The 26,384-nt window shown below is 42.6% G+C and overlaps 1 protein-coding gene across 3 annotated transcripts in view; it reads left to right on the forward strand.

The window, feature by feature from the left end:
• ARHGAP24 (Rho GTPase activating protein 24) overlaps positions 1–26,384 on the forward strand; it is a 196,473-nt gene that overhangs the window by 94,552 nt on the left and 75,537 nt on the right. For all 3 annotated transcript variants that reach the window (XM_072334912.1, XM_072334911.1, XM_072334910.1), the window contains exon 3: positions 2,433–2,520. In XM_072334912.1, coding sequence (XP_072191013.1) covers positions 2,433–2,520 — 88 coding nt within the window. The remainder of the gene's footprint in view (positions 1–2,432; positions 2,521–26,384) is intronic.

The raw sequence follows: 26,384 nt of genomic DNA on the forward strand, positions 1-26,384 counted from the left end.
CATCAGGCAACAAGAAATAAGCTTTGTGAAGATCCTCTGTGTTAACAGATAGTGGATAAGTTACCAGAAAATTCCTTGAAGGTTTCCCATGGAAGAAGAACCACAGAATCTTTAAGGTTGGAAAAGATATCTAAGAGCACTCAATCCAACCCCCCATAATCCCACCACATCCCTCAGAGCCGCTTCTCTGTGGTTCTCAAACATCTCCACGCACAGTGACTGCACCACCGCCCTGGGCAGCCTGTGCTACTGCCTCATCACTTGTGCTGAGAATAACTGTATTTTCTTCTGATTATCCAACTTGACTTCTTGAGTAGCTTTTCACAGTAGGTGGCAGGAAGCAAATGGACTGGTTAAGCCTTGTAGAACTGGATTAGAATAAATGACAAAAACATATTTGGGCAAGAAAGCAGTTCAGTTCTTTGTCTACCTATGAATTTCTTGAGTAAAATACCTTTGGAGGTATTAAAAATCAGGTATTTGTAGCTGCTAGCCTGCATCTTAGAGAGCATGGGAGCTCTCATGAGCTTCCTTGAGAAAAACCCGGTGCCTCCTTTATGCTGATGAAGAGTAAGTCTGCTATGGGAAATGGAGCTCAAACGGAGCTAGGGATGTAAGGCAATAGTAAGACAGCAAAGCACTAGGTTGCTGTACTAGTCTGTGTCATACAGCATGCTAAGCAGAAACATCACCTGCTGTCTAGCTGTCACAATATGCCTGTGGTGGCCATTCTGTCCCTTCTTCCATGTGGTGTTCATCTGCTGAGCTGTGTCTTGAGTATTGCAGTCTATACTGTGAGGTGTTCAGCTGATTAGAATGATATGCTGAGCTTGATGTGAAACTTGCTAATTTTGAAATGCTTACATGCACTAATACCCAAGTCACAACATTGTTTTTCCTCTGGAAACCACCTTCATATTTTAGGTGCAAATGAGCATCCTGCATGCACAATGTCTAAGGCTTCAGACCTGTTTGTTTTTTTCTATATAGGGAGACCTAAAGGAGAAAAAGCAAATTTTAGCTGACTGAACCTTCACAATTCTGTGCCAGCCTGCACCACTCGGTTTATCAAAGCAGTAAGGTTGGGGCTGATGCTTCACAGTGGGGGTAATGCTGCAAGGGGAAGGTGGATAGATATATATATGGGTGTGAAAGCAGACAGAGAAGTGAGAGAGCTCTCTTAAGCTTTCCCCGCTCGTCTGTTACATCCAGGTGCAGGTTGTTCAAACAATTATTTTTTTAATTAAAAATCATGTGCATATATATATATGTGTGTGTATATATTTATATACATACATATATACGCACAAACATGTTGAGCGTATTTCACATGCTTTGATATTTCCAGTAATAGATATACTCAAATGATAACTTGATCTATTTTACTCTTTTTTGATATGGTTTCTTTCTAAATCACATTAACATCCTATATGGCATTGCTGTCTGGGATCCCTTCATATTAGCTTAGATGTCATATGGGATTTAGGTTTCACCTTTCAGTATATGAAATGTTATGTTTGTGAAATGGAGGAGATGAAGTTATAAATGTTTTGACTGTTTTCTTGTGTTCTCAAAAATCTGTTATTGTAACAACTTGTGAAGTAAATATTGAAAGGGTTTTGCATCAAAGAACGGGAAAGCATCACATCCCATTGTATTGAGACCACAGCACGAGTGCTGCTAATGACTGTGCAGCCAAGTTAAGTGCAGTTTTCATTTACTGTCTCATAAACTGATTTGTGTTTACAGTGCTGTTGGCTAGGTGTTAATCTCATGTTATTGTTTAATTGAATAGCATGCTGTGTAATTACCCAAAGTGTATTTTCTGTATTCATGGGCACAAGATCCTGAGCTGCTGAAAGCTGCTCTAGAGTAAATGCTGGGTGTAGGAGTGAAGGAAAATCTTTGAGGTGAGCTGCTGGGCCTGCCTGCCTACTGCTTTTAGAACACATCTGTACATAGAGTGAGAGGTGAGTGGCTGCTGCCAACACAGCCTCAATTTCCCCTGCTCTCAGTGAAAGGTGTCATGAGGTTGCAGGGAGTGCTCTTTGGTGAGAAGAGTACTTTTTTTTCTCTTTTAATTTAATCTTCTTATTTCAGTAATCGTAAATACTTCTGCTCTTTAGGGAAGGTCATAGCAACGAGTGCAAGGTATTAGAAATGGCCCTGCAGCATGAGCGTAATTAGTACAAAAATCTGCACAGTATCAAAAACCAAAGAGATGGGAAAAAACCTAAAGCCATTATTGGACATCTTAGTTAATGAAGGTGATCTATGATTGTTAGCTTTTTCTCCCCTCAGTCTTTGGAAATTAGCTGCCCAGGAGCAGCGGCACATGCATATGTCCCCCAGTCACAATAAAAAGGAACATTCGTCTATCACAAGAAAGGTAGCAGTTCTGACCCTATATGTGATGTTGTTTTCTCCCTTAGGGTGCTATCTTTCTGCCTGGCAACAGAGTAATTGAGCACCCCTGCAATGAAGAGAGTCCAGGAAAGTTCCTTTTTGAAGTTGTTCCAGGTAGGATATTCTACTCCCTTATAAAGACTTTGCGGTTGTGTTCTCAGTGACGAATGGCCACATCTGTTCAGCCAGAACAGAAGCTGAAGGTGATTAATGATTCAATTAAAGGAAAAAAATTGGTTAATTTGTTAATACTTTCATTCATTTTTTATTTTTTTTCCCCCTGCATCCCTCTGGGCAATGCAGGAAAACAACGCGGTATTTATTTGTCAATGTAAACTATGATTGCTCTGCAGCTGGGGCTGTGGCACTGAGCAGAATACTGACAGTACGAATGGGTTTTGTAATTATTTGAAGTAGAGCTGCTTGTTACAGAATGGAGCCTTCAGTGGTAACAGAGGGATCAGTAACTTGGCACAAACAGCTTCTCACTACTGCATATTTGCTGATGGCACTGGTGCCATCACCTGATATTGCTGCCTTGTCCCTGTGGGTGGTTAAATTGACTGAACACCACCAAACATTGATGCTTTGAAACCCTAAACTTGTTTTTAACATGTGTTGGGTTGGGTTTTTTATTATTATTTTTGCTTTGTTTTGTGTTTTTCTGGGGGTGGATTTGTCTAAAGAACATTGTTCTGCCAACTGAGTGGTAATCCTGAGTTGTGTATATTATTGGAGCAATTTGTGAGGGGTCCCCACATCTGGTTAGATTCCTGTGTTTATTCAATATATTCTCTTAATCCTCACATTACGTGCTAGTGTGCTTTCCAGTTGTGGCTATTTAAAAGGATAAATTGAGGATAACATTTATGGAAACAAATCTTTGTGATCTTGCTCTTAAACTGGGGAATGTAAAATTACAAGCTTGGCTGTCCTGACCAAAGCGTGGAGATCTTTATATATTGTAGAAGTGCAAATAGTATGAAATAGCTTTCCAGAGCAGAGAAAGCAGTCACTCAGAAGGTGAGGAGGAGGCTAATAGGAATTTGCAGATGCAGCTCAATACAGAGTGCCTTTATTTTTCTTTTTATGTATTTAGTGAGGAATTTGTTCATGAAAGCTATGTGCAATGAAGGGTAAGTATGCCAAGTAAACAAACATGGTATATCTTTGAGGTTTCCTTAGCTCTCTCTCCAGCTTGAGTTGATCATATTTAAAACTAGGTTCTCTTTTTCATGTACTGAGTTAAACAGTTAAACCTGTTGGTAACTTTGCATGTCTGGTGTTGGTTAAAATCTTGTTTCCACTGAAAACTGTTAAGAGTTATTTTCAACTGAAGGAGTGCTTTTCCAGGTCATGTTTTCAGGTTAAATGAATTGGAATGCAGGATGTCATCAGTATTTACCTAGTAGGGTTTTTTGGTTTTGTTTGCTTAGTCCTGAGTGTGAGATTTTGAGTGTGTTTATGGTAGTACCAGTATTGTTCACCCCTTGCTAATTAATGTGCAGCAATAGCAACTGATACTGGAGCAGTACTCCTGATGCCATGAGGAAAAAAGTTTGCTTTAGGGGAGTTGAAAATGAAATTGAGACCTGGGCTGAGCAGGAAGGCAGATCAGTGCCTGTGGGAATGTTGTCAGCAGATGTCAAATGAAGATGAAACAAGTTTTCCTCCTGTCGTTGTCACCATTGCTCCTTAAGGCCAGCAGTGTCAGCATTTTCCAACAGAGCTGTTTGTCACCAGGATGCTTGTACTGACTCATAAAAGCCAGTTTTAGAGGCAGGCTGCGACAACTGGATGTAGTTTATTGGATGTGATCGAGAAAAATATATTGCAGACAAGGTTTTCCTTAACCTTTGTTCACTTTTGTATGAGAGAACAGCTACACAGCAGCAAGATGTGTTTGCAGGGTTTTTAATTGTGTCAGCCTGACTGCACCTTGTGTGAAATGTACAGTGCTGAGGCTCACTCCCTTCTTGGAACTGTGTTCTGTAATCCCATAGGCAGAACTGACAAGTCCTCTTTTTGTCTGCCGCATCTGGGGGCAGCCTGAAAACTTGTGTGTGTGTTTGCTGGTAATACATGCAGATTATTTTGGGAATGTATGTGGGAGTTGGTTTATACTGTGAAACTGGTTCTCTGTACCGGGCTGTGGCTGAGGATGAATGAAAGAAATGAATGTGTGGAGACAAACATCTTGCAGTTCGGTTGGTAATTGTAATTACAATAGAGTATAGAGAATAGAATTTGCATGTTCAAAACATTCTGTTCATTCCTTAAGCCATGGCATTGTTTAATGCTTGAAGTTGTTCCTCTTTTTTTTTTTTCCCCTACTTTTCTGTACTGATGAGGTTGTTTTACAGGAGTGAAGCTGCTTCCTGTTCTGCCCCAGGGTCCATGTGACCATGAAGAGACTAACAGCTAATAGCCTCTTGTGCTCAGAGCAGTGGTTCCTTTAGGTTTTGGACATGGCTTCTGAGTAGGAATTCAATAGTGAGTGGCTTCATGGAATGGAAATGAGAAGTTCCTGTATTACTCAGGAGGAGGTGCTTTGTAAAACTCAAGTCTGTCCTTAAGAGGTGTAGGGAGCTCAGCCTTTTCTGTGGGTTTTCACACAAGGCTGAGTATGCTTTGGGGTTCTCTGGGTTCCCAGGTTCTGTTATCTGAAGGCAGATTGGGTGAGAGCAGCATGGAGAGCCTTGTTGTGAGGGACAGTGACTTTCCAAGGCTGCATGTAGGAACCTCTGGGACTTGTCCAGCGTGTGGACAAATTTGTACTTAGTAGTGCTGAGTTACAAAGTCACTTGACTGGGGACAAATAGGGGAATCAGTTGCCTGAATAAGACTAAGGAACTTCAGAGAAAAATGCTTATGCTTACATGCCATCACTGTGGCAGCATGTAAGCTTTGGCATATAAAGTGAGGAAGCTAAGTTAAAGTACATTACCGGAGAACATCGCACCACTTCCATTACTGTGTAGGTGAACTCTTCACAGTTCCCGCATGTATGGACTCTCAGAAAGCAGTCTGAGTTTCTCCTTGGGGGTGGGGAGCAAGGTGTTAGTTCCCTTTGTGATACTAATTGAGAACAGGCCTAACGATTGCCACAACAACTTCTACTTCTTCAAGTGGAAGGAAATATCGGATATAAATTAAAATGGGGAATGGGCTTAGAATATTTCGGCTACTTTTTCAAATGCTTTAACTGGACAGAACATTAAGCAAAACTAGTTTTAGCAGACTGCCATGTGCAAGTCTGCCTCAGGGCTCAGTTTTGACACCGACGGTATTTTTCTCAGTGATACTGTTCAAGCATTCGGTCACTTCTACATCTCAGCTTCTCTTGTAAGAATTATTTTCAGGTAACTTAGAAATCTGCAGTAGGTTTCACAAATTGGAGTTAGAGAAGTGCTCTCAGCAGCCGCTACTATGAAGAGTGCCCTGCTAAGTGGTTTGAGATTAGTTTGGAAAACTTGAGCTGCTGCTGCTGCTCACAGTGTGTCTGAGTCTCGCTCTTCTGGCATGAGATTCTTCATGCTGCGCTTTCTCAGAGCAGTGAGCGCTATTTCATTGGGTTTCTAGGTGTACTTTGTAGACTTGGAAAGTCTTTGAATTCAGAGCATTTCTCCAAAGCACGGAGCTTTATGAGAGAATCTCTGCAAGGGAGTGAAATATTAATTCCAGAAATCTGAAATCATTAAGATGATTTTTTTATTAGTCAGAAAAAAGAGGTGTCCACAGGCCTTTTTTCTTCCTTTCTGTCATCTTTTATATATATATTTTTAATTGCATACCATCTGGCAAATGAAGTTTCCTGCAGACTGAGTGTTCTGGTAGAGAGCGTGAAGCGGTTTTCAAGTTTTTGTTAAAGCTTCCTTCCTTTATGTGAAAGGTTGGGTAACAAACTTCTTTGCTTCTACTGCTGCAGCAAGCTTTCATTCCTCAAAGTTAATGGTTGCTGGGTTCTTTTGGTTTGGTTTGTGTGTTTTTTTTTCCCAGTTCCAAATGCTGTTTCATTTATATAGAATATCTGTTTTCTATTTGAGTCATCTTAGATGGCTTATGTTTGTGCTTGTGGCTGACAGTTGGCAAGAGGGAGCTGCGTTCCATGAGTCCATCCCTGAGCTCACTGTTGGTAAATAGGCCCCTACCTCTATATAAATAGCCTCTACCAGCGCAATGGGAGGTATGAGAAGATATGCATCTGCTGGTGCACTGTAAAGTCATTTAAAAACTCTCTGGCTCCTTGTTGATACAAGGTTTGGCAAGTTGAGCCCTTTGAGGATTTCACCATGAGTTCTTAAGCAGCTGCAATGGGGAAGGCTGGAGAAGATGATGTTTCTTGCTACTTAGTGTTTTTATCAAGTGTTCATCAAGGACTGGAATGTGTGGATTTCACAAGTTCACTTGTTTTTGTTTTTCCTAAGGGGCATACAAGTAAGACGAAACAGGCATTACAAATGAATGTTGTTTTTTCTTGAACAAATAAGCAATTTTCTTTGCAGTGCTCTCATGTAGGTTAGGTTGGTTATTGATTTTGACTGTCCTTGTTGATCTGCAATGCATGTATTTGAATGCTCTGAAAGCGCTCTACAGTTTCCTTCTGTAATGTGTATGAGAAGGATGCAGTTCTTCAAAGGCCAAGTGCTGTGTCCAGACCTGATGCTGATGTTTTTAAGACATGCTGCTGTTAATAAGACACTTCAAAATTTGTTTTAGCTAACTGTATTGCAAAAACGCTTCCTGCAACCTCTATTTCGGTACTGTTCTCTTCTGATGTAAATACTTGACAGTTCCAGAGGTCATACAACAGGATTTTTGTGAGATGATAAAGGCTGGACTCTACGTGGAGGAATTAAAGAGGCAAAATTGTTAGATGAGATTACATTTTGCCAGTCACGCTGCATCCTCGTGTCTCCAAGATGGAAATACTTTAGAGAGTTACGAGCCCTGATATTTGGGAAGAGAATTTTTTCTCATAATCATAAGGGTCATAAGTTTGGAGAAGACCACTAAGACCATCAAGTCCAATGGTCAACCCATCCCTACCATGTCCACATGCCCTTCAGTACCACATACATACGGTTACCAAATTACCCCCTGTGTAGCCTATGTCAGTCCTCACCATTCTTTCTGAAAAGGATTTTTTCCTAATATCCAACCTGAACCTCCCCAGGTGCAATGTAAGGTCATTCCATCTCCTCCACCCACCTCATTGAAGATATGCAGCCTTTTAAGAAATAAGAGGCTAGAATTCCCTGTCTCATCTTCTTAGGATTAAATGTCATGTCCAGTGTGAGGATACATCCCTGTGTACTGTTGGTAACTTTCCTGAAGGCACAGAGGATGTTAGGCACACAAAGCACAGAGTAAATTCTTTCTATCTGTCTTCAGGAGAAAACTGTTTGTGTGCAGAGAGGAACTCTCACTGCAGTTTCTGTTGCACAGATGATCTGTGTTCTCTTCACCACAAAACTGGCTAGTGCCGGATTGATTCCCTTCTCTGCAGGGTACAAAACTCAGATTGAGTCTAAAAGCGGTTGGCTTTGACTTGTTCCCTGCGCTGGATTCCTGTCTCCTCCTGCTATGACACTGGTGGATTTAATTGGTGCTGCCACCAAGATGGATGCCTTCCCCAGAGTGTGCAGACAGCCAACAGTGCCTCTTCATTAGCTGTCAGGAGCACAGGACCTCAAGGACACTGCTGGTGCTGCCGGCTGAGCTAATTGTGCCTCTGATATCTTTTTAGAGGGAGCTGGGAGGCAGTTTAATCAAAGGGACACAAGCTATTCACATCCTATTGAAGATCTGAATATGTTGCTGTCCTTTTTAATGCAGCAATTTCTTGAATATGTATTTGGTAGGGAGCCACCTCTCTGTGCGTGTTCACATTGCCATGCTTTGTCTTGCTTATGGCCTTTGGAGGAAGCTGTATCAAACTCAAGCTGCAGCTTTTTTAGCTGACCCTTGGAAATCTGTGGAGTCAGTGAGCCAATGAAGTAAAGCCAGCAAAGGTTAATAGTGTTAGTTCCAGGGCAATATACTCTTATCCTGAGCAGCAACTACTGTGATGCAGAGATATGTGACATGCTCACAGTTGAAAACCGAAACAAAAAAAAACAACACCCAAACCATCCCTGATCCTACAGACCTGTGAAATGAGATGGTGGGTCATGCTGTCAAGCTGTTATGCTGGCATCATAAAATCTGCTAATGTCGAACTCGGTTACCTACAGGTCAGTGCATGTAATACACCTTTTAGCTATGCTTTTTTTCCTGCCTTTGTTGTCATGACTACTGAGCACTGCTGGGGAAAGGCACTGAGTTTGTCCCATCTGCTTTTAAAGCCAAAGGAATTAAATCTAGATGAAAAGGCTGTTTAAAAGAGGAAAAGAGCCCTTCCTTCCTAAATGTCTTTTCTGAAGCGTGCAGTATGTGAAGAATAGTCAAGTTACTGCACTCTTATGGCTTGGGTGCTTAACTCTGAGGCTACTAAAACACGAGCTGTCACAAGTCTGTGGATATGGAGACTGCTATCTCAATTTCTTTTTATCTTTGAGAGTACAGATTATAGGTTAAAAGCATGTGTATTTACAATAGCAGTGGTAGTACTATTGTGTGCTTTCTGAATATGATTGACTTGTTAAGATATGTTTTGGAAACTAGTGATGGATGAAGGACTTCTGAAGACTTGTGAATGCTTGCAGATTTCATGGACTTTGCTGCAAAGTAACGCCACTTAATTTTCAATCATCTGTTCTCAATGGCATTAATTTCATATAGCAGAATACTGCACAACTGCTCTGAACGTATGCAGATTCTTTACATCACTATTCTGTGACTGAAATGTGGAGATATACAATAAAAGTTGGAAAAAAAAAAGATTTTCAATTGCTGTTTCTACTTCAGAAGCAGACTGCTTATGTCTTTTGCTGCTCAACACACGATGCATGTGATCTGATGTACTTGCTTCATACTAGGTTAGCATTAAAGCACATTTGGGTAAGCTCCTATGTGCAGCCCACTGGTGTCACTCTGAAGAGTTTGGGACATAATGGCATTGATATCTTTAAAATTTTTCGTGACATAAAAGCAAAATTCAGTGTCAGGTTTGTGGTATGTATCTTCACTATTAATACAACTGTATGCCGGATCTGCATTTAGGGAAGATGTAGCCTGTGTCACAGAAGTTACATCTGAGGACATTGTTTGTTCCTACCCTATTTTAAAAGGTACAGCAGTGATGAGTTTCTGCATCTCAGTACTGTTGCTAGCATACAAACTTAACCAGAAACAGCTCTTGATAGGACTGCATGGAGCTGAAGGTAAATTAAGCCCTGGATGTATGATCTGAATGAGCTGTGAAGCTACACCAAATATTCAGCAATGCCTAATTTATGTGCATTAATGATACATCATGGAAACACATTTTGATTAGCCAAAAGAACCATGCGTTTTGGCACTTCTGTGTCAACCCAAACTTCGTGTCTCAAACATAATTACTTTTGTCTTTATAACTACAAGGGTAGTCTGAACAACTAGTGGCTTCATTTGTTTTAAGCTTCCATGCTTAAAACCTCCTAGTATTGACATCAAACAGTCCACTGTGGTAATAGGCACATTTCTGTGTTAAATACCCTGTGCAGGGCTTCAGTTTTTTCTTGTTAGCAGCATACTTGAGTTTTAAGCTGAACTTTCTAATACATTAAGTTCCCCCCAAAATGATGGAAGCTGAAGTGAAAAGGTAGCACTGGGAAAAATCAGAGGCAGTGCTAATTTGGGCATTCTGAGAATATGTTTTATTAAATCTTCATGTTGCTGATGCTCTTGGTGAATTACAGTTAGGATTATTTTGCTGTCTCCCTCAGAATTGAGCACCCACCAGCTTAAGTCAATGTGCAAGGTTCTACTCCTGTAAGATGATAATGTTTTTATTATACTTACCTGTGTGCACCTTCTGTATTTTGATTATTAAAAGATGATATGTACTTAATGAATGGAAATAATATAGGAAGAAGTAAGAACTGCTATTGAGGTATGCTCTGAGGAATAGTTGTGCAAGATGTTATTTGTAGGGCGTGTGTAGATGTCTGATGAGCTTCTGCAGTGATAATAATGATGAAATCCTAGTGTTCACCACTGTTTTTGGCTAGAACATCTGCAGGTGCAAAAAATTAAGTAAATGAAAATGTGTGCATCTTCACTGTCAAACAGATGCAGGTACACCACTTGAAATGTCGGGAAGGAGAGCAGATCACTTGCCCAAAGGTGCATGGGGAGTTGTGGCTGAGCCTGCAAGCAGATCTTGCCTTGAGCTACTTCTTGGTGCACTAAGAGTTGCTGCCATGAATGTTGGAGGAGTAAGGATGCAGGTAGCAAACTTGCCAAGGCCTGTTTGTCCTGAAGTTGAAATAGAGAGGCCTGCATCCTTGAAATATGGTAGTAGCTGGTACTTAGACCATCCAAGTGAAAACCTTTCCAAGGTTTGCAGACCTTGAAGCTGTTTTACTCATTTTTTTTCATGTGCTTGAGTGTTGCTGCCTGAACTCATCCCCTGCCCTGTGGCTGTAGGAGGCTCAGAAGTTGTTTGGTCTTCATTTAGCCTCTCTGCAGGCTATTTGATCTTCCCTCTTTTCCACTGCTGGTGCTATGGGAACATTGATCCTTACTTAAAGTATATTTTTTTTCCCCTTTCAGCTGTGCATTAGAGAACAAAATTTTCAAGCCCTGGCAAGGACAAGATGCTTTAGTTTCTTGAGTACAGCAGTCAAATTTAAGGCTAAAAAAGAGAATTTCTTCTTGGTATCTGTCAATGTCACAGTTACCAAGTACTGGTAATTGGCGTTGATTTGTTTTTCAGCGTGGTGAAAGCCAGGCTAGCCTGACTTATTCCCTCCAACAGCAAAATGATACCTTTCATTGGGATGCATATGTCTCTGCACAGGATGACACTGCTTTGTCTCTCCTTCTGGGGTCACATCTTGAGCCGTTCCCTCTGGAGGTCACTGCTGATTAAAGTATGTCTTTTATAAAGCTAGCAGGTGGGACCAGTTGGGAGGTCTTGATCTTCTGTGCTGCATTTCAAATCTCTCCACGATCTTCATAGGTTGAGCCAGTGGTTAGTTTCTGTTCTCTGGCAGAAATACCAAGAAGCAGCACGCGATTGATGTACGTTTGTGAGGAACGCTTCAAACCACAAGCACCAGGCTGTTAGATCTTAATGAGGCTGGTCTGCCGATTTACATGATGATTCATGAAGGAATAACGTCAAGGGGCAGTACTGGATGGTACTGTGCTGACCAAGCAGGCTTTCTTGCTGTGGGAGGAGATGAGGGTTGTAGCAGGCTGTACCCTGCAGACGATGTTCCTGGTGTACTGTGTAGGCCGTGGGCCCCAGGGCAGCTGAGACGGCAGAGGGATTTGCTCTGCAAAGGGCTCCTTTCAGGGGCAATGACGGAAAATGTGACAGCGGGAAGGAGGGAGAAGGCGAGCACCCAGGGAAGGCTGATCTTTGCAGCTTGCCAGTGTGGGGCCCCAGGGGAAGACTCCATCTGCTGCCATTTGGCACGGCTCAGCCGTCAGAGCACAGAGCGTGCTATTGTCCTCAACCATGGCAGGAGGAGCTGGCACTGAGCCTGCTGGGCTGCTGGCCTTGGGAAGGCAGTGGGAAGGATGGGGTGATGCTATAGGAAAGAGAGCCACAAGCCTCCAACACAGTGGGCCAGGAGTGAGTGTCCCCCTCTTGCCTTTGGAAGCTCCCCATGTGTGGTGGGATAAGGTGCCCATCAAGGATGGTGATGCCATTAGTGCTCTTGGTGACGACAGAGGGTAATAACAGGAGTTTGGTACAGCCTGAGAGATGAGCTGGCTCAGTGCAGACCTTGCTGAATTTGGGGAAATGTCCTCAAATGAGGCCAGCTCCACAGGGATCGGCTGTCCTTCGGGACAGAGTACTGAAGCCTGGTTCATGCCACTGCTGTCTGAGAATGGACCTTGCTTCCTAAGAACTAGGGATTGTGGGCTTAAGGGGAAAGCTCAAGTTTAGTGCTTAAGCTGTCAGGTACATACAGTGTCAGTGTATTAGCTATGTGAATAAAATGATGTGCAAGGGGGAAAGAATATGAGGCAGGCAATCCAAACCCTAAAATCAAGGCCTGAGAGTGTAATGGTTGGAATAGAGAAGAATGAATAATGGAAATAAACACTGAGCTACCAAAAAGACAAGTAAAATGAGTGTTTATGCTGCAGAAAATGCAATAATTTTGGCCATACCCATTTCATTTCCTTATCAATGTGGAGCTGAGCCAGGCCAGAAGACAAAAGAATCATTATAGCATGAAACTCATTTGCAAAAGATGCACATACACCTGCATACTGTTTTGTTTTTTTGTGTAGTATTGCAGAGGAGCACTTGAGAAGTGGTGAAAGAGAACCAGACAGGAAGAGCAGCCTGCAGTTTATTATGAGAGCTTAATGGATAGAAGTATGTTTAGTTTCTATCTGTTCTGCTTTTGGATGATGGCTACAGAAGGGTCGTAGCTTTGGCAGTGATGGGTATTTGAAATGAAGGCCATTTTTAGCTGTTCCAGTCCTTTTTCCTATTCTATTTATTGGACATCCATTTATTTGAATGGTGTGTACTGCCAGATACACTGCAGGTGTTTGTTAGCTACAAGAGTTAGATAATGTGAGGCTCTCCTTGTCTCGTGCTCTTCCATTGCTGAACTTGCTACAGGAAGGACGGAGAATGGGAACAGTGAGTTGTTTTGGCATGCTTCAGGTAGTTGATTTTGCTTTCCTGGGAATAAATACATAATTTTCCTACATTTTATATCTGTGAAGTATTATACAGAGAGTGTAGTTCAAATAATAAAGAAGCTGGCTGTTCAACTACAGTCACATGAGAAATGGATTACTTGCCCAACAGTATGACTTTTATGTATGTAAAACGGACCCATGCATGGCAGCAGCACTCAGTAATCCATGCTGGGCAATGGGAAGAGGTGAGCAGTGCAGGTGGGTAGAGAGAGCCCACAGAGCTACTCTGGGAAGTGGTTCCTGAGGCAGGAGCTGTGGGCAAGTGTGGCTTCTCCCAAGTGCTGTGCTCTTTCTGTGCACCTCTAGGGGCAGCTGTTGTGGATTGAAGAGCAGAGTTTTTTCCACAGATGCCTGCAAATCCACTTATTGTGGTTCTGTGGATTATTGTGGATGTTTTGGGGTTTTATTTTTCTGATTACTGACTCAACCTTTGTTTAAAATGCCATAATTGCTCTGTTCACTCCAAATGCAGATTTGGGATTGTCTTTTAGAAGCCTTGTCAAAGCCAAGTTAGAATTGCGTACAAGGAAACACATTTAAAGAATCCCCAAAGGCATTTTACTTGTCAGTCCCTGCAAAGCCACGTAGATTTACTGAGGAGTGGGCTCTCATACAGGAGGTGCCGTAATACGTGTGCGTGTTGTACTGTTGTGTTTTGGGTACAGCTTTGTCTGCACATGCAGATGCTGGGAGAGGAGAAACGTGCAAGTCATTATCCACTCGACAGTGTTTTTGATCTCATGGGACTCCTACGTATCTCCATGATAAAACCACGCTTCAAATGGGCTTGGCAGGGAGTGTCAACACCGGAGCTGGGAAAATGCAGATTTAACGTCCTCAGAGTACTATTAAGTCCTGTTAGATTGCAGCTTTTCTATTATTTTTTTTTTTTAATGCATCAGCTCTTTTAATTTTTTTCTTTCTGTTTTGACAGCATCAATTACATATCAACACGTTATTTAAAATAAATAGACAGGGAGAACTCCCTTGCAAATGCCCTGGAGATTCAGTCGTGTTTGTAAGATGCATTGCTCTGACAAAGGCTGGGGAGAGACTTAATAAGGCTTTTATCCCACAGTAATTAAATAATGCCTGACTGATGACACCGTAACTCAACGGATTAAATTGCAGTGTGAAAACATATAATCTGTCATGCAGAGATGCACTTTGGCAATTAGCACAGTTGGATGACACGCGTGATACCCTCAGACGGTGGCAGCCCTTGCCTGAGTCCCTTGGTTTTGCAGTGTCCTCACATCTGACACAGAGGCTGTGATACATTTTTTGGGGTACTCTTTGTTTCTTGATCTGTAAGAAAAACTGAGACAGATGTAACTTTACTGCGTTCTTTCAATTTGAACACTAGACTGCCATGTCAACTGGTCACTATTCTTTTTCCTTTACTTTTTGCTCTCATATTAACGTGGTGTTTATTTTCTAAAGCAGGTGCCACGCACAAATCTTTATAGTAAACATTTAGTCAATTTCTGACCTTGATGCAGGCAGAGATCATCCTTGGGGGTCTCTTGTGCTTAACTTGCTTCTGTTTTTGAAGAGGAAAGGTAAAGATTAACTGCTACTCTTAGCTCTTCATCTTGCCCTTTCCTCCATCTGTGGCACAGCCTGCTGCAAAGAAAAGTATCCAAGTTTTGTGCAGCCCTGCTGCTCAGCAGAATTAACATTCCCTTTACTACCAGTGTGAAAACTGCTTTCTGTGGGGTGGTGGGTGAGGTCTGTGCGGGGTGGATTGCGTTGCAGTTCATTTAGTGGCTACTTCTTTAAGTTATACACTGAAGTTATTCATCTTGACCAGCTCTTAGAATGAGGTTTAAGTCTTGGCTGGACTTCTGTGCATCAGAGAGCAATGCCTGATCTCTCACAGAAACTTGGTTCTGTGGAGTGACAAAGAACCTGTTTCCTAACTTCCACTGCTAGACTGGCTTATCTATCTATCTTATCTGTCTATCTATGCTTAAAAGGCATCTAAGGGTATGAAGGGCTCAGCTTCTCCCAGTCCATTTATTTCTTCTGCTGAGGTAGGTGACTGAGTAATAGCTAAAGACCTCTCAGATGTATAGAGCTGGAAAGCAGGCTACCCTCCTCGTGGATGCTGGTGCCAGGCAGTGAGCTGAGAGCACCACTTGTCTGCTGTAGCTTCCACTTCCCCGTGGATCCTGTATCCCGTGGCAGCAGCTCTGTAACCTCTGGCTCTTCCTGTACGCAGTGGCTTTTTCCAGCGTTCCTTTGTCCTTTCCATCTGTGACGAGCCTCTGCTTCCCCTCTGCGTGCCGCCCTGCCCTGCAGCAAGCCGCGTGTCCGCCCTGGCCACGGTCCCGAGCTTTCCAGTCCACAGGGCTGGGAATGGTGCCGGCACGCGGTCAGCATCCGTTCTTTTTCAGGGAGGCCTTAAAACCGAGAGTTCCCTCATCCGTGCGGCAGTGAGGTTAATGGAGTGAATGCTTCATTTTCATTGCGATGGCCTGTGCTGGGCAACGCGAGCCAAGAGCAAGGCACTGCTGCCCTCTGCAGCCTCCCTTTGCGGCGGCCATGGATGTCACATGAGCAATTTCAAGGGCTTCCTGTCCTCGTCCCGCTAATGGGTTTTCCCACCGCGGGCCCTGGTGTGCCCTGACAGCTGTTCCCTCGACTGAGCTGGCATTGCTGTGGGATGTGCCAAGCTGTAGCTCGCATACTGATGCTCCTGGTGTTGGTGAGTGACCCAACGTGCAAGGCAGGCAGGTGGCCTTGCACACAGCAGCAGCGGGTTTTGTGGGGTACAGGTCTTTGGAATAATGTCAACTTGGGAACATCTGCAGTCTGCTTTGCTGCTTTCCTTGGACCGTGCCTTGGGGTGATGTGTTGAAGGAGAGTTCAGGTCACTGTGTATCTCTCACAGCAGTAACTTTACATAGGCAAAAAGCAACCGTTAGATCCCGTGAGATTACTTTAACAAACAAACAAAGCCCTTCCTGCTCTGTTTTTGTTCCCATATGGGGCTGTCAAGTCTATTTAATTCATTCACTGTCTCAAGTGCACAAAGACTGTGATGTTCTGCCGTGGGGTATCCTTAGTTTCCTCACCTGTGCTTTCTGGTATTTGTAGCTGCAAGTGTGTATTTATCCTGTATGGTTTGGTGTGTATCACAAAGGTTAAAATGTTCTTAAGAGTCAAAATGTTTTGTTTCAGACTTTTTGCAAAGTTTAAGCAAAGTAAAGCCCATCCACGTTTTATTCATGGTAAGCAAGAAGTTTGGCCTCAGAGTTATTCAACTTAAACTCATCCCAGCAGCCTACTTCACTTCCTAACAAATCCTGCCAAGTCCTGTGGATGTGTGTGTGGTGATTTGGAGGAATAGAGTAAAGGAAAGACCTGGTGTTTGGTAACAGTGGATTGACAGCAGTACCTGTCATAGGCATCTTTTGCTATTATTTAGCAGTGATGCTATATACAAAAGCATCTATGGATCCCTCAGTCCCAGTCTGGAGGAAGGGAATATGTCAGTCTGTTCTGTTTGAACACCAAGGCAGAGAGAACCTCTGGAGATGTCATCTAAACTGACAATTTCTATGACTGCTGTACTGTGAGACTAGGACGGATTCCTAGACTGATTGGTCTTGTAAAATGCAGCATCTCTGCTTCTTCAGCAGGTTGCCTATGTAGGTGAATCATCCCATCTGAGGGGCTGTTTGGAGCAGGCTGGCGGGTGATTTGTGAACATCCTTAGGTATTATATCAGGTTCTGGAAGCAAAACTTGCAGGTGCAAGCAGAAGAAGGGTGCTGCAGACAGTGGTCCCAGCATTTTTGTGACTGTGTACCATGAGCATACAGGTGTGTTACCCAGGGCATGTTTTGACTCATGCAACTACTTTAGAAAAGCCTTCCTTGAATATTGCTGCATTGCAATTATTTAAAAAAACAAACAAACAAACAAAAAACCCAACAAAATGTCCCACCTTATATTAACATATTGCAAAACTAGCTTGTGTTGAAGAGGGGTGATTCAGACTTCCTTAGCAGAGAAGCACCCACACATAGTTATGTGAGGTTGCCGAATGCTGGGCGCTGCTTGTGGCAGCTGACCTTTATCTCTGTGTAAGTAAAAGATTACTTTTAACCTGGCCCAAATGGCCTCCATCCATTTAGGAAGCAATTGGGATTTTTATTCTTTTCCTGTTACAGCATTAAAGGTTTAAACATTCATTGGTTAGGCTAAAATGCTGCAGATGTCAGGATAGCTGGAGTCTCACCTGCATGATGCAAGAAAGATAATTAGAATTCTGAACCCAAGGCTATTTAGATCATGCTTTGCAAAAGATTTACAAAGAAAACATGGAATTATTTTTGGACTTGATTTCCCTCCAGACATTCAGCTTTGGAGGGGGGCAGAGAACACAATTGGTATGTCATGGTGCTTACCTTGTAGTTCTGCAGCCCACAAACTGATTTATGGGGGCTCTTTGTGGTAGTCAGGGTTGGTGCTCTGAGCAGCTGTGTTGGTCTGTGCTGCTCTTCCAAATAGATAAAAATGTTTGGCAAAATCAACTTCTTGGTGGACGTAGGTCCAAACTTATATCAGTGTACTGGAGTTTTTACATTGTATTACGGACATGAATTTGTCCTGAAAAGAGTAAAATGTGTAAGTCAGTTTTCTGTTTAAAAAATAAATCTGCTTTTGCACCTTCAGGGAAGGCATGACATACTTGCTCTTTTTTTAGCTTTTAGTGCTTTCTTACTTGCCTGAGAGACAAAGGCAACTAACTAAAACATAGTTTCACTAATGTAAAGGGGGTATAGTCTAGTTAGTGTAATTCCTATGTGTTGATTGTACTTGTGCCTGGTTCACTGATTCCAGTAACCATTCATAAGAAGCAAGTTCCCAAAGACTTAAAAATGTTCTTATATATACATACACACACACACACACACACACACACACATATATATTTGTTCTATTGAGAGCATTTGATGACCTCAGTCTGGCAATTCACCACTCAGCCAGAACTTTTCAGCAGTGCATCTGACTCCCAGTCCTAGTGGCAAAATTCCCAGTGGTATCAAAATAAACGAGATTGCGGCCTAATGATGACAGGATGTTACAGAAAGTACTGTAATGCATTGAAATTGGAAAGAGGATTTGAGATTGAAAATTCCTAAGTCTTAGACTGGAATTTAGCCGGAATAGCCGTGTTTAAACATCCTTTCTCCCCTGTGTGAATGTTCTCAAGGAGGGGAAAAGTCATCACGAGTACTTGAATAACTGCATGTGGTCAGGAAGTCTGTCCTAGGCTTCATACGAATGCCCTGTATGCAATGAGATATGCTGCAGCTCTGGGAGTATGTTCTCAAGTGGAAAAATCAAACAATAACATTGGCAGTTAGCCTTTTGTTCTTTATGAACCTCACTGTGTTATAGAACTGCATGAAAAGAGTAAGAAACCCATGATTGTGTGCTCTCTTAGCTTGCCCAAAGTAAAAAAAAAAACTAAAACAAGGACAGTGAGGGTGCGTTACCTCTGAAAATATGTTGACCTTTAAGAACAGTATCTGTAATTTTACCTTTGCAGATATTCACTGGATATTCTCTTAATGGGACTTGTAACGCTTTGTGAAAATCAGGTCCTTTTTCAGTGCTAAGAGACATAATGTTTAATATTGAAAATACCTGTAGAGCATGTTTTACTCTGTGTGTGTTAATGCAAGTATGTTTGCGTACTTGGTATTACATGGTTGCTTACACATGGATATATTTAAAAACAAACTTTCTCTTTTGTGAACCCAGAATTTATGTTTCGTACCAAAGAAGGCCATTTACAGAACAATAGTTTTTGGGAACTTCAGACAAACTGTGTACTCTTTGAAACTGTGCAGTCCTGCCTGTATATCCTATATGGAGATCCTCCTCGGGAAGTCCTTTTGCCTGTCATGCACACCTGCCTGACAGTTTATTGTTTTGTATGTGGTGCTTTGTCTGCATGTTTTTATTCCCTACAAAGGAATGTTTTTTTCCTTGAAAGCACAGGTTTTTGAAATCTGAATTAGATAGAAAATAATTGTGTTTCAAAATACGGAATCTGGTGTAGGTTAACCCTATGGAAATGCCACCTAAAAGTTTGTATAGCTGGCTCTTGTTCACTTATACCCAGAAATTTTTTAGAGACTGCAGGTTGTCACTGCAGAGCGTGAGCTGCTGGAATTGCCTGGGGGGATTGCAGCTACTTGGTCCTCCATCTTAGACGTTCTGTGCTATGAAGTCTCATCCTGATCTGCACTACCTGGGAAAGAAAGATTGTTCCAGGTGTGGGAGAAATAAAGCAAGGACATCTTTACCAGATGCACATATCACATGTGAATGTTGAGGTACTCAGCTCTTTTCCCTCAGCGTGAGGTCACCATGGAAGGCTCAATGAAGGCAACTCCCATTCCAAAAGATGGCCTTCTTGCCTTGTGTGCCCATGGTTGCCCTACAGATTGAAACCCAGCAGGTTTTCTGAGTTATTTTGCCACAGATTATGTAGCACAATTTGTTTTAAAAGCAACATGCAAAAAAAAAAAAAAAAAAAAGCCTCAGATAATATTGTCTTTGTGGCCACCAGCACTGAATTCGAGTCTGCAGCAGCAATGGAGAAATCATTTCAAAGACTGGAACATTACCTGTATATCACTCACTGCACCGTAGAATACAACTTGATCTTCTAGGTAACTACCTGCAAAAATGAATGACAGCAGTTGAAAGGCCTCCAACTCCAATGTATTTATCATCTAATTGTAGGTGTCATTGTTATCTGATTGTCAGATGCGATCAAATGCATCTGCTAGTTATTTTTCCCTAGGAGGTAGGTATGAAAGCATATTTTGCTTCTGGGGTAGGAAAATAGGGTAAAGATCTGATGAGGAGAACATGCTTGTCTCATTGCCATGCCTGTGTTAACTTGATCCCTCTTGAGATCATTTCTTCTTGTAGAATGGAAGCAGCAGTGCTCTGATACAGGAGATATTCCTTAGGAAGTTTGGCCTTAAGAGGAGATGATGTGATCTCTGGGAGAATTCCCCATCTGCAAGCTGTGGTAGCAAATGGCTCGGTATTTCCCCAAAGCTGACATTCTTGGAGGCTGTTTGAAAGTTTTTCATTAACTCAGAAAGCAAATAGAAGTGGAATTCAGCTTGTGTCACTAGCTGGAAAGTTAATTCCTTCAAAGTTTAAATGTGTAATGACTGTGAGCCCCGTTGTGTTGGTGGGATATTTGCACACACCTCTGATATGTTGGCAGATAGGATTTCACGATGCAATCTGAAACTGTCATTAGTGACTGGTACTGCAGACACAAGGGCTCCTTCTTTCAACAGTAGTTCAATATCTTTCATGCCCCCAGCTGAACTGTAGATGTGAAGAGCATTATGCTCTAGGGGAGCTTCAGCCTAGAAAGTCCCCTTCAGACTAGAAGGGGAGGAAGGAGAGATCTTCGTTCTCTGGTTTAGAAATAGGAACAAAGATCTTAGAACAAAATCAGCCTCAGACTCTTCTGTTTCAACCCCACCATGCTGCTCCAAAGTTCTGTGTTTAACAAGTGAAGAGCTGAAGAAGTGTTGCGTGCCTCTGTAATATTAATTGTGAAAGATCTGATGAGTGTATCCCCTTTAACGTCAGTTTGGCTGTTGCAGCAGCTTAGGTGTTGCTCAAAGACATGCTCCTTGGGGAGTACGTTGGGGTAAGCATCTCTATGCTGACAGTTTTTCTGGATTATGAAGATACGTCAGTATGTTGAGCATATGTCTCTGCTGTATGAGGAGCGTGCTTGCTCTTAGGCCAAGCTGCCTGCTTTTCCCTACTTCAGAAGCCCTAAGTACAGGGACATGAGCTCCAGGCACCAGCAGGAGACTAAAAAATGAATCACAGAATGGTTTGTGTTGAAAGGGATCTCAAAGATCATCTAATTCCACTTAGCAACAACTATGGTAGAGTTAGTGAGTCTTAAGTCCAATGGAAAAAATCTGTGTGAGGAAGGTAAGCACAGAATGGGCACTGCTTCCCAGAAAAAGTTAGGAAATGGGAAAGGCCAGAAAAAGCCTACTCTTGTAATCGCAGTACTGGGACCTAAAACTTGGGAGGTAATGTAATTTGTAGCTTGCTACAGAATTCAAAGTCAATAGAGAGTAAGCCAAGACAGGAGATTGAATTATCTATAACACTGCCTGTGCTAAATGATTTCCTTTCTCCTTTCAAAAATGTAATAAGCATATGTTAAAAATACAATTTTTCTTTTATTCTGGAATCATCAGCAACTGGAACAAATCACTTAAATCCTCAGTAACGTGCAAACTATTGCTGTGGGTCTGCTCCTTCAATTGGCAGAACTTGTTCTGCTCAAGGAAGCGGGTAAGTCAGGAAGCTGGGCAAGAAGCATAAAGCCAGAATCTTCTTGGAACCTGCTCAGAGAAGCCACTGCACTTTAAGCTCAGAGAAAAGACCCAGCGCATCAGCTGTGCATTTACCCTCTGAACAGATTGGCAATTAGTGTCTTGCAAGCTTGAACTTTGAAGAGGAATGAGATAAAATCCTTCTCTGATACGGTTATTTCTTCAGATTTATGTGTTCACAGTTTATATTTACTGTAATATATGAGGATTGGAGTTCACGTGCACTTGAATAGACATCCAAACATGCACTAGAATGTGGAAGATGATAAAACTAGACTGCTACTAACTAGTTCAGTCCTCTCTGCATTGCTGAAGCCATCCCTGAGATTTATAGGTTGCTTCTAATAAGAATGGTGGTGAAAATGTTGACTTTCAAGTAAGAAATGTTTCAGTTGCGAACATGTTTTACAGTCGCAATCAGGAAAAAGGGTGATGCACTGCATTTCTTGGAAAGACTGACAGAACACTTTGTTTTTTAAGTATTTTCATAGTGTCTGATATTCTTGTTCTGGTAGCGTTCTCTCAGTGGGGAAGGACAGGAATTTCAAACTGTTCTTCTCTCTTTCCTCTGTTATTTGGGACTGCCCACCGAAACCCAAGAGGTACAGTTGGTCTGAATTTCTTGGATGAAAAAGATACAAAAAATAGTGTCCATCTGTTGTTTGTGAAACATTTGGATGAGCAAATGCTGGTTTACACATAGTCAGAGAACGGATAAACTTTGTTTTGCAAGAGATGCTAAGGAGCAATGCACCCTTGGGTCTGCAGCTGCCCAGGAAAGGTTTACATTCTGCTAGTGCTTGCCAGGAGTGAATCTGTTTTCCTGTCCTGTGGCACACCCAGCTCTGGGGGGTGTGGGGACTGCACTCTCCAAGATACAAAGTCCTTGTCATAAACCTTAGAAGCTGGGTGTTGTTTCTGTCTTAAATGGTTCCTATTCTTTTCCCCTAATTGAAGTGTCCTTGTTGTCTGCTTGTATTCCTGGAGTGGTGGTAGCAAGCCTGCCCTTACTGAAGGCGGCTGCTTTTCTGTTCCAGTTCTTTCCCCCTGAGCAGTCAACACAGCATGGTTGTCACAGCTGCTGTTTCAATTCTTGACATGCTCAGTTCTGCAGCATGCTGCTAGTGAGCCTCAGACTTACTGCCATGGGATGTTCCAGTCTTATGCCAGGAAGTGGAGGGAGGAAACTCATCTCTGGTGCTTGTGCAGAGATACGTTCAAGGTTAAATGGAAGGCATTTTCCATTTTCAATGTATGGACTACTTCTATTTATTTATTTATTTATTTATTTATTTTTGTCATTTGTTTGTCTGGATTTTTGACCTCTCCTTTGCTGCTTAGAGTGGCCAGGCTGCAGGAACCCAGGGTGCCTCCCCGTGGCATTCCCTTGTGAGTGCTACAGTGCAGGTGTGGAAGTGCCAACAGTCCGTCTCATTGGCACTCACTTTAAAAGCTGTTAACATTTTTCTGGGTGCATAGCATGGTTATTATGCCCGCCTCGTGCCAGGCAGCAGGAAGAGATATGCAATTCAATAAGTCCCTTCTCTGAAAAGGTCACACAGTCAGCTTTGCTGCATGCTAAGGAAGCAGGAAAACCCAGAGTACCCCTGCTATGTGATGGTCTTAGTGCTGCTCTGAGCTGCTCCCTGCGAGCTCTTCTATATAACTTTTGGCGATGCCCAAGGTCACTTTTTCTCAAGGATCCCAAGTAGGATGTTTGCTGTTTTTCTGAGCAACTAGAAATCAGTGATCCTGCTTAAGCCTTTTTTGAGGGCACTACCATACATCTCTTTTTCTTTTTCGAATGAGAATTTCATTTATGTTTAAAAGAGAGCATGCCTTGGACTTTCAACTTGAAGTATTTCAAATACACCGTGGCATCCTCTGTCTTTACACTTAGTTGAAGGTGAGAAGCCGAAGTACTATTTACTAGAGACTGCAGTAATAAGTGTCAAAGGTATACATTATTTTTGGTAATGAGGAAATAGCAGGACAGTGTTGCAAGAGAAAGGAGTAGTGTGAGCTGGGCAGCATGCTGCAACATGGTTCACATCGGCCAACTCCTTAGGGTTCTCTTATGTTAATTCCTCACTGAGCAGTGCATTATTTTTTGGGAGTGGATTGCTATCAAATAAACCACTGCATTTTCTACCCACAGTCAGGAGGACAGTAGCGTGGCCATGGTGTTTTCACACACTACAGCTGATTGCCAGTGTTTCTATTGCTGTGGGCTGCTGCAAAGCAAACAGAGCAGTCTGGGAGCTGAGGAAAGCTGTCTGAAGTGCAGGCATTGTGCTTTGAGTCGTGTGGGGAGCTGCGTGGTGCTGGATGGAGACAGTGTCCAAGAGTGGTGCTCCGCAAGCTCCTGCTCTGAGCCTGGAGAACCAGGAAAGCAGTTTTCCAGTGATGAGTGAGTAAATGCAAATATTCGTTGTTCGGGCATTTCTGTTTTGTATTGAATGGGAAGAAAACAACTCTCACAGGGGACAGTGGATTTTTGGGAGCACACTGGGCAGTCAGCAAGTGTTATCATATGGCCCCATGCTCTACTGGGAAAACCACAGCATAACACCTCCTTCTTCTCTTGCTGCCTTCCTTCTGCTCATCTTCCCTCCCTACACCTGCTCTTTCTTGGAGCCTCTTGTTTAACTCCCCTTTGCATCTTGCATTTTCTCATGAAAAGTATGCACAAAATGTCAGTGTTGGACACTACTTAATAGTTTTTCTAATCCTGCACGACATGTAATTCCAAATGGTGATATTGATGGTAAGCATATGTTTTTCCCACCCACAAATAGCTCTGTGATTCTCCCGTGGGCTGAGCTCCACCTATTTTGAGGCTGCCCTTGCCCAGGGAAGTAACTTAACTATACGCAGTGTTTAGGATCTTCTTCCTTGGCTAGTTCTGTTAAGACTGCATAAGTGCCCATCAGATGATACCATCTGTCCAACCAACTCCCTGTGGTTCAACACAGAAATTAGTTGCATGCTTTTTCCATGAGCTTCTGGAAAACATCTACCAAGTCATTCTCATGCTGTCTGGTCAACTCTTGTGAGAGATTAATAGGAATGGTGGGTTTTGGCTTTCTTTTGTGGGATTTTTGTTAGTTTGTTTTTTTGAGGAAACCATTTCTTATTATAATTAGGTGGAAATGTATGTTTGTGTAAGAACTCATTCCCAGGGATGCATCCTTGGAGCAAATGTCAGTGTTGATGCCAATATTAGTGGCACCATCACTCATGTCTGCCTCTGAGTGCTGGGAGGTGCAGCTGAGCCTGCCTTGCAACCAAAAATGCTACACAAGGACTGTGGTTTTGTTTTGGAAAGTGATCTGTCAAGTTTGAGCTGTGTTGTCATGCTGCAGTTGGGGTGTAGTTTGAGTCCCACGGATGTCCAGAGACCTGCTTAAGCGTCTTGATAGACATCACTCTTGTGCTTGCATCCTCCTGTAGAAATGTGTGAATTGGTGAAGGCTGCAGGACTGTGTGGTTGGTATGTCTGTGTTGAGATCTATGAGTCAGATCTGAGACAGGAACCATTTCTGGGTAGTAACTTGCTGAATATTTGGGAATGACAGTGCCCTACTTTCTTTCCTCTGGGAAATCCCAGAGTTGCCAGCATGACCGGGGAGGTTGGGAGGTAGAATGTGCAGTTCTGAATTGCTGCTGCTTTGGGGAAAAGAAGGGGATATTTTGGTCCCTTGGGTATTTTAACGGGATGGTGTGTTACAGCTTGGCTGTTACAATATTAGCTCCAAGCATAGGATGGGACTTTCCAAATACAACACAAGATCCTGGCAGGGTGGCATGAGTTTTTCAGAGAAGGAATCCCAAGGGACAGAGAGCATTCAGTTCTCTGTCTGTTCAGAAGCATGTTCCTTGTGACCTGTAGTGCTTTGGGTCATGGTATTCCTGAAACCTTGTTTGAGATCATAATGGTTCTTGAGCTTGAGCATTACCTTCTCATGGTGGTTGGACTATTCCAATGTGCTGCAGCCATGGCTATGTGGGGTTGCTTTTATGCCCTTTGTCCTGAAGTGCATACATGTCTATAAATCTCATTTTATTTAGGGTGTGAGCGTCAAAGCTTGAGTACATCTTCCATGTGCCTGAAACACAGCATGTAGTTTTCGGGTGCTGATGGCCATGGGGAGCAGCTCAAAGTCAGTGACGTGATGACTGATGTGGCACGGCTGTTCCTAGTGCTGCTTCCGCTCTTGACATGCTGTAGATGCAACCATGGCTGCCCGTGCTAAATGGACCCATAAAAGGGGAAGTCATCTACCTCGGGACACATTTTTCCCATAAGCCCTTGACCTTTAATCCTAGTAACTGTAAACAACCCCTGACCTGGAAAAATCTTTTCATTTTCTGTTATTCCCTTCAAGTGTGGGAAGAGAAGACTCATTCCTTAACCTTTGCACAACTGCACATTAATCTAATTTCCTACCCATCGTGACTTACTGTTTCAGAAATTACAGCTACACTTAATTTGACTTGTCTTCCTATGTTTCTAAGTTAGGTTTTCCCTTTTACCGTTACCCCAAGTCTATTTTTGGTTCAGTGCTGATTCCTTAAATTGGAGTCACAAATAGCAGCTGGAGGGCATGCAATTCATTGCTGTCTTGGCTAATGGGCACTTGACACTTATATCTTGAAAAAAAACAACCCCACAAACCCGAAGTCTAGAGATTCACCTTCTCCAAAGAGGGAAAAAGCCCATCTTCCTAAGAATCTTCTATTT

This window comes from Excalfactoria chinensis, chromosome 4 (assembly GCF_039878825.1).
Source record: "Excalfactoria chinensis isolate bCotChi1 chromosome 4, bCotChi1.hap2, whole genome shotgun sequence".
Classification (NCBI taxonomy): Eukaryota; Metazoa; Chordata; class Aves; order Galliformes; family Phasianidae; genus Excalfactoria; species Excalfactoria chinensis.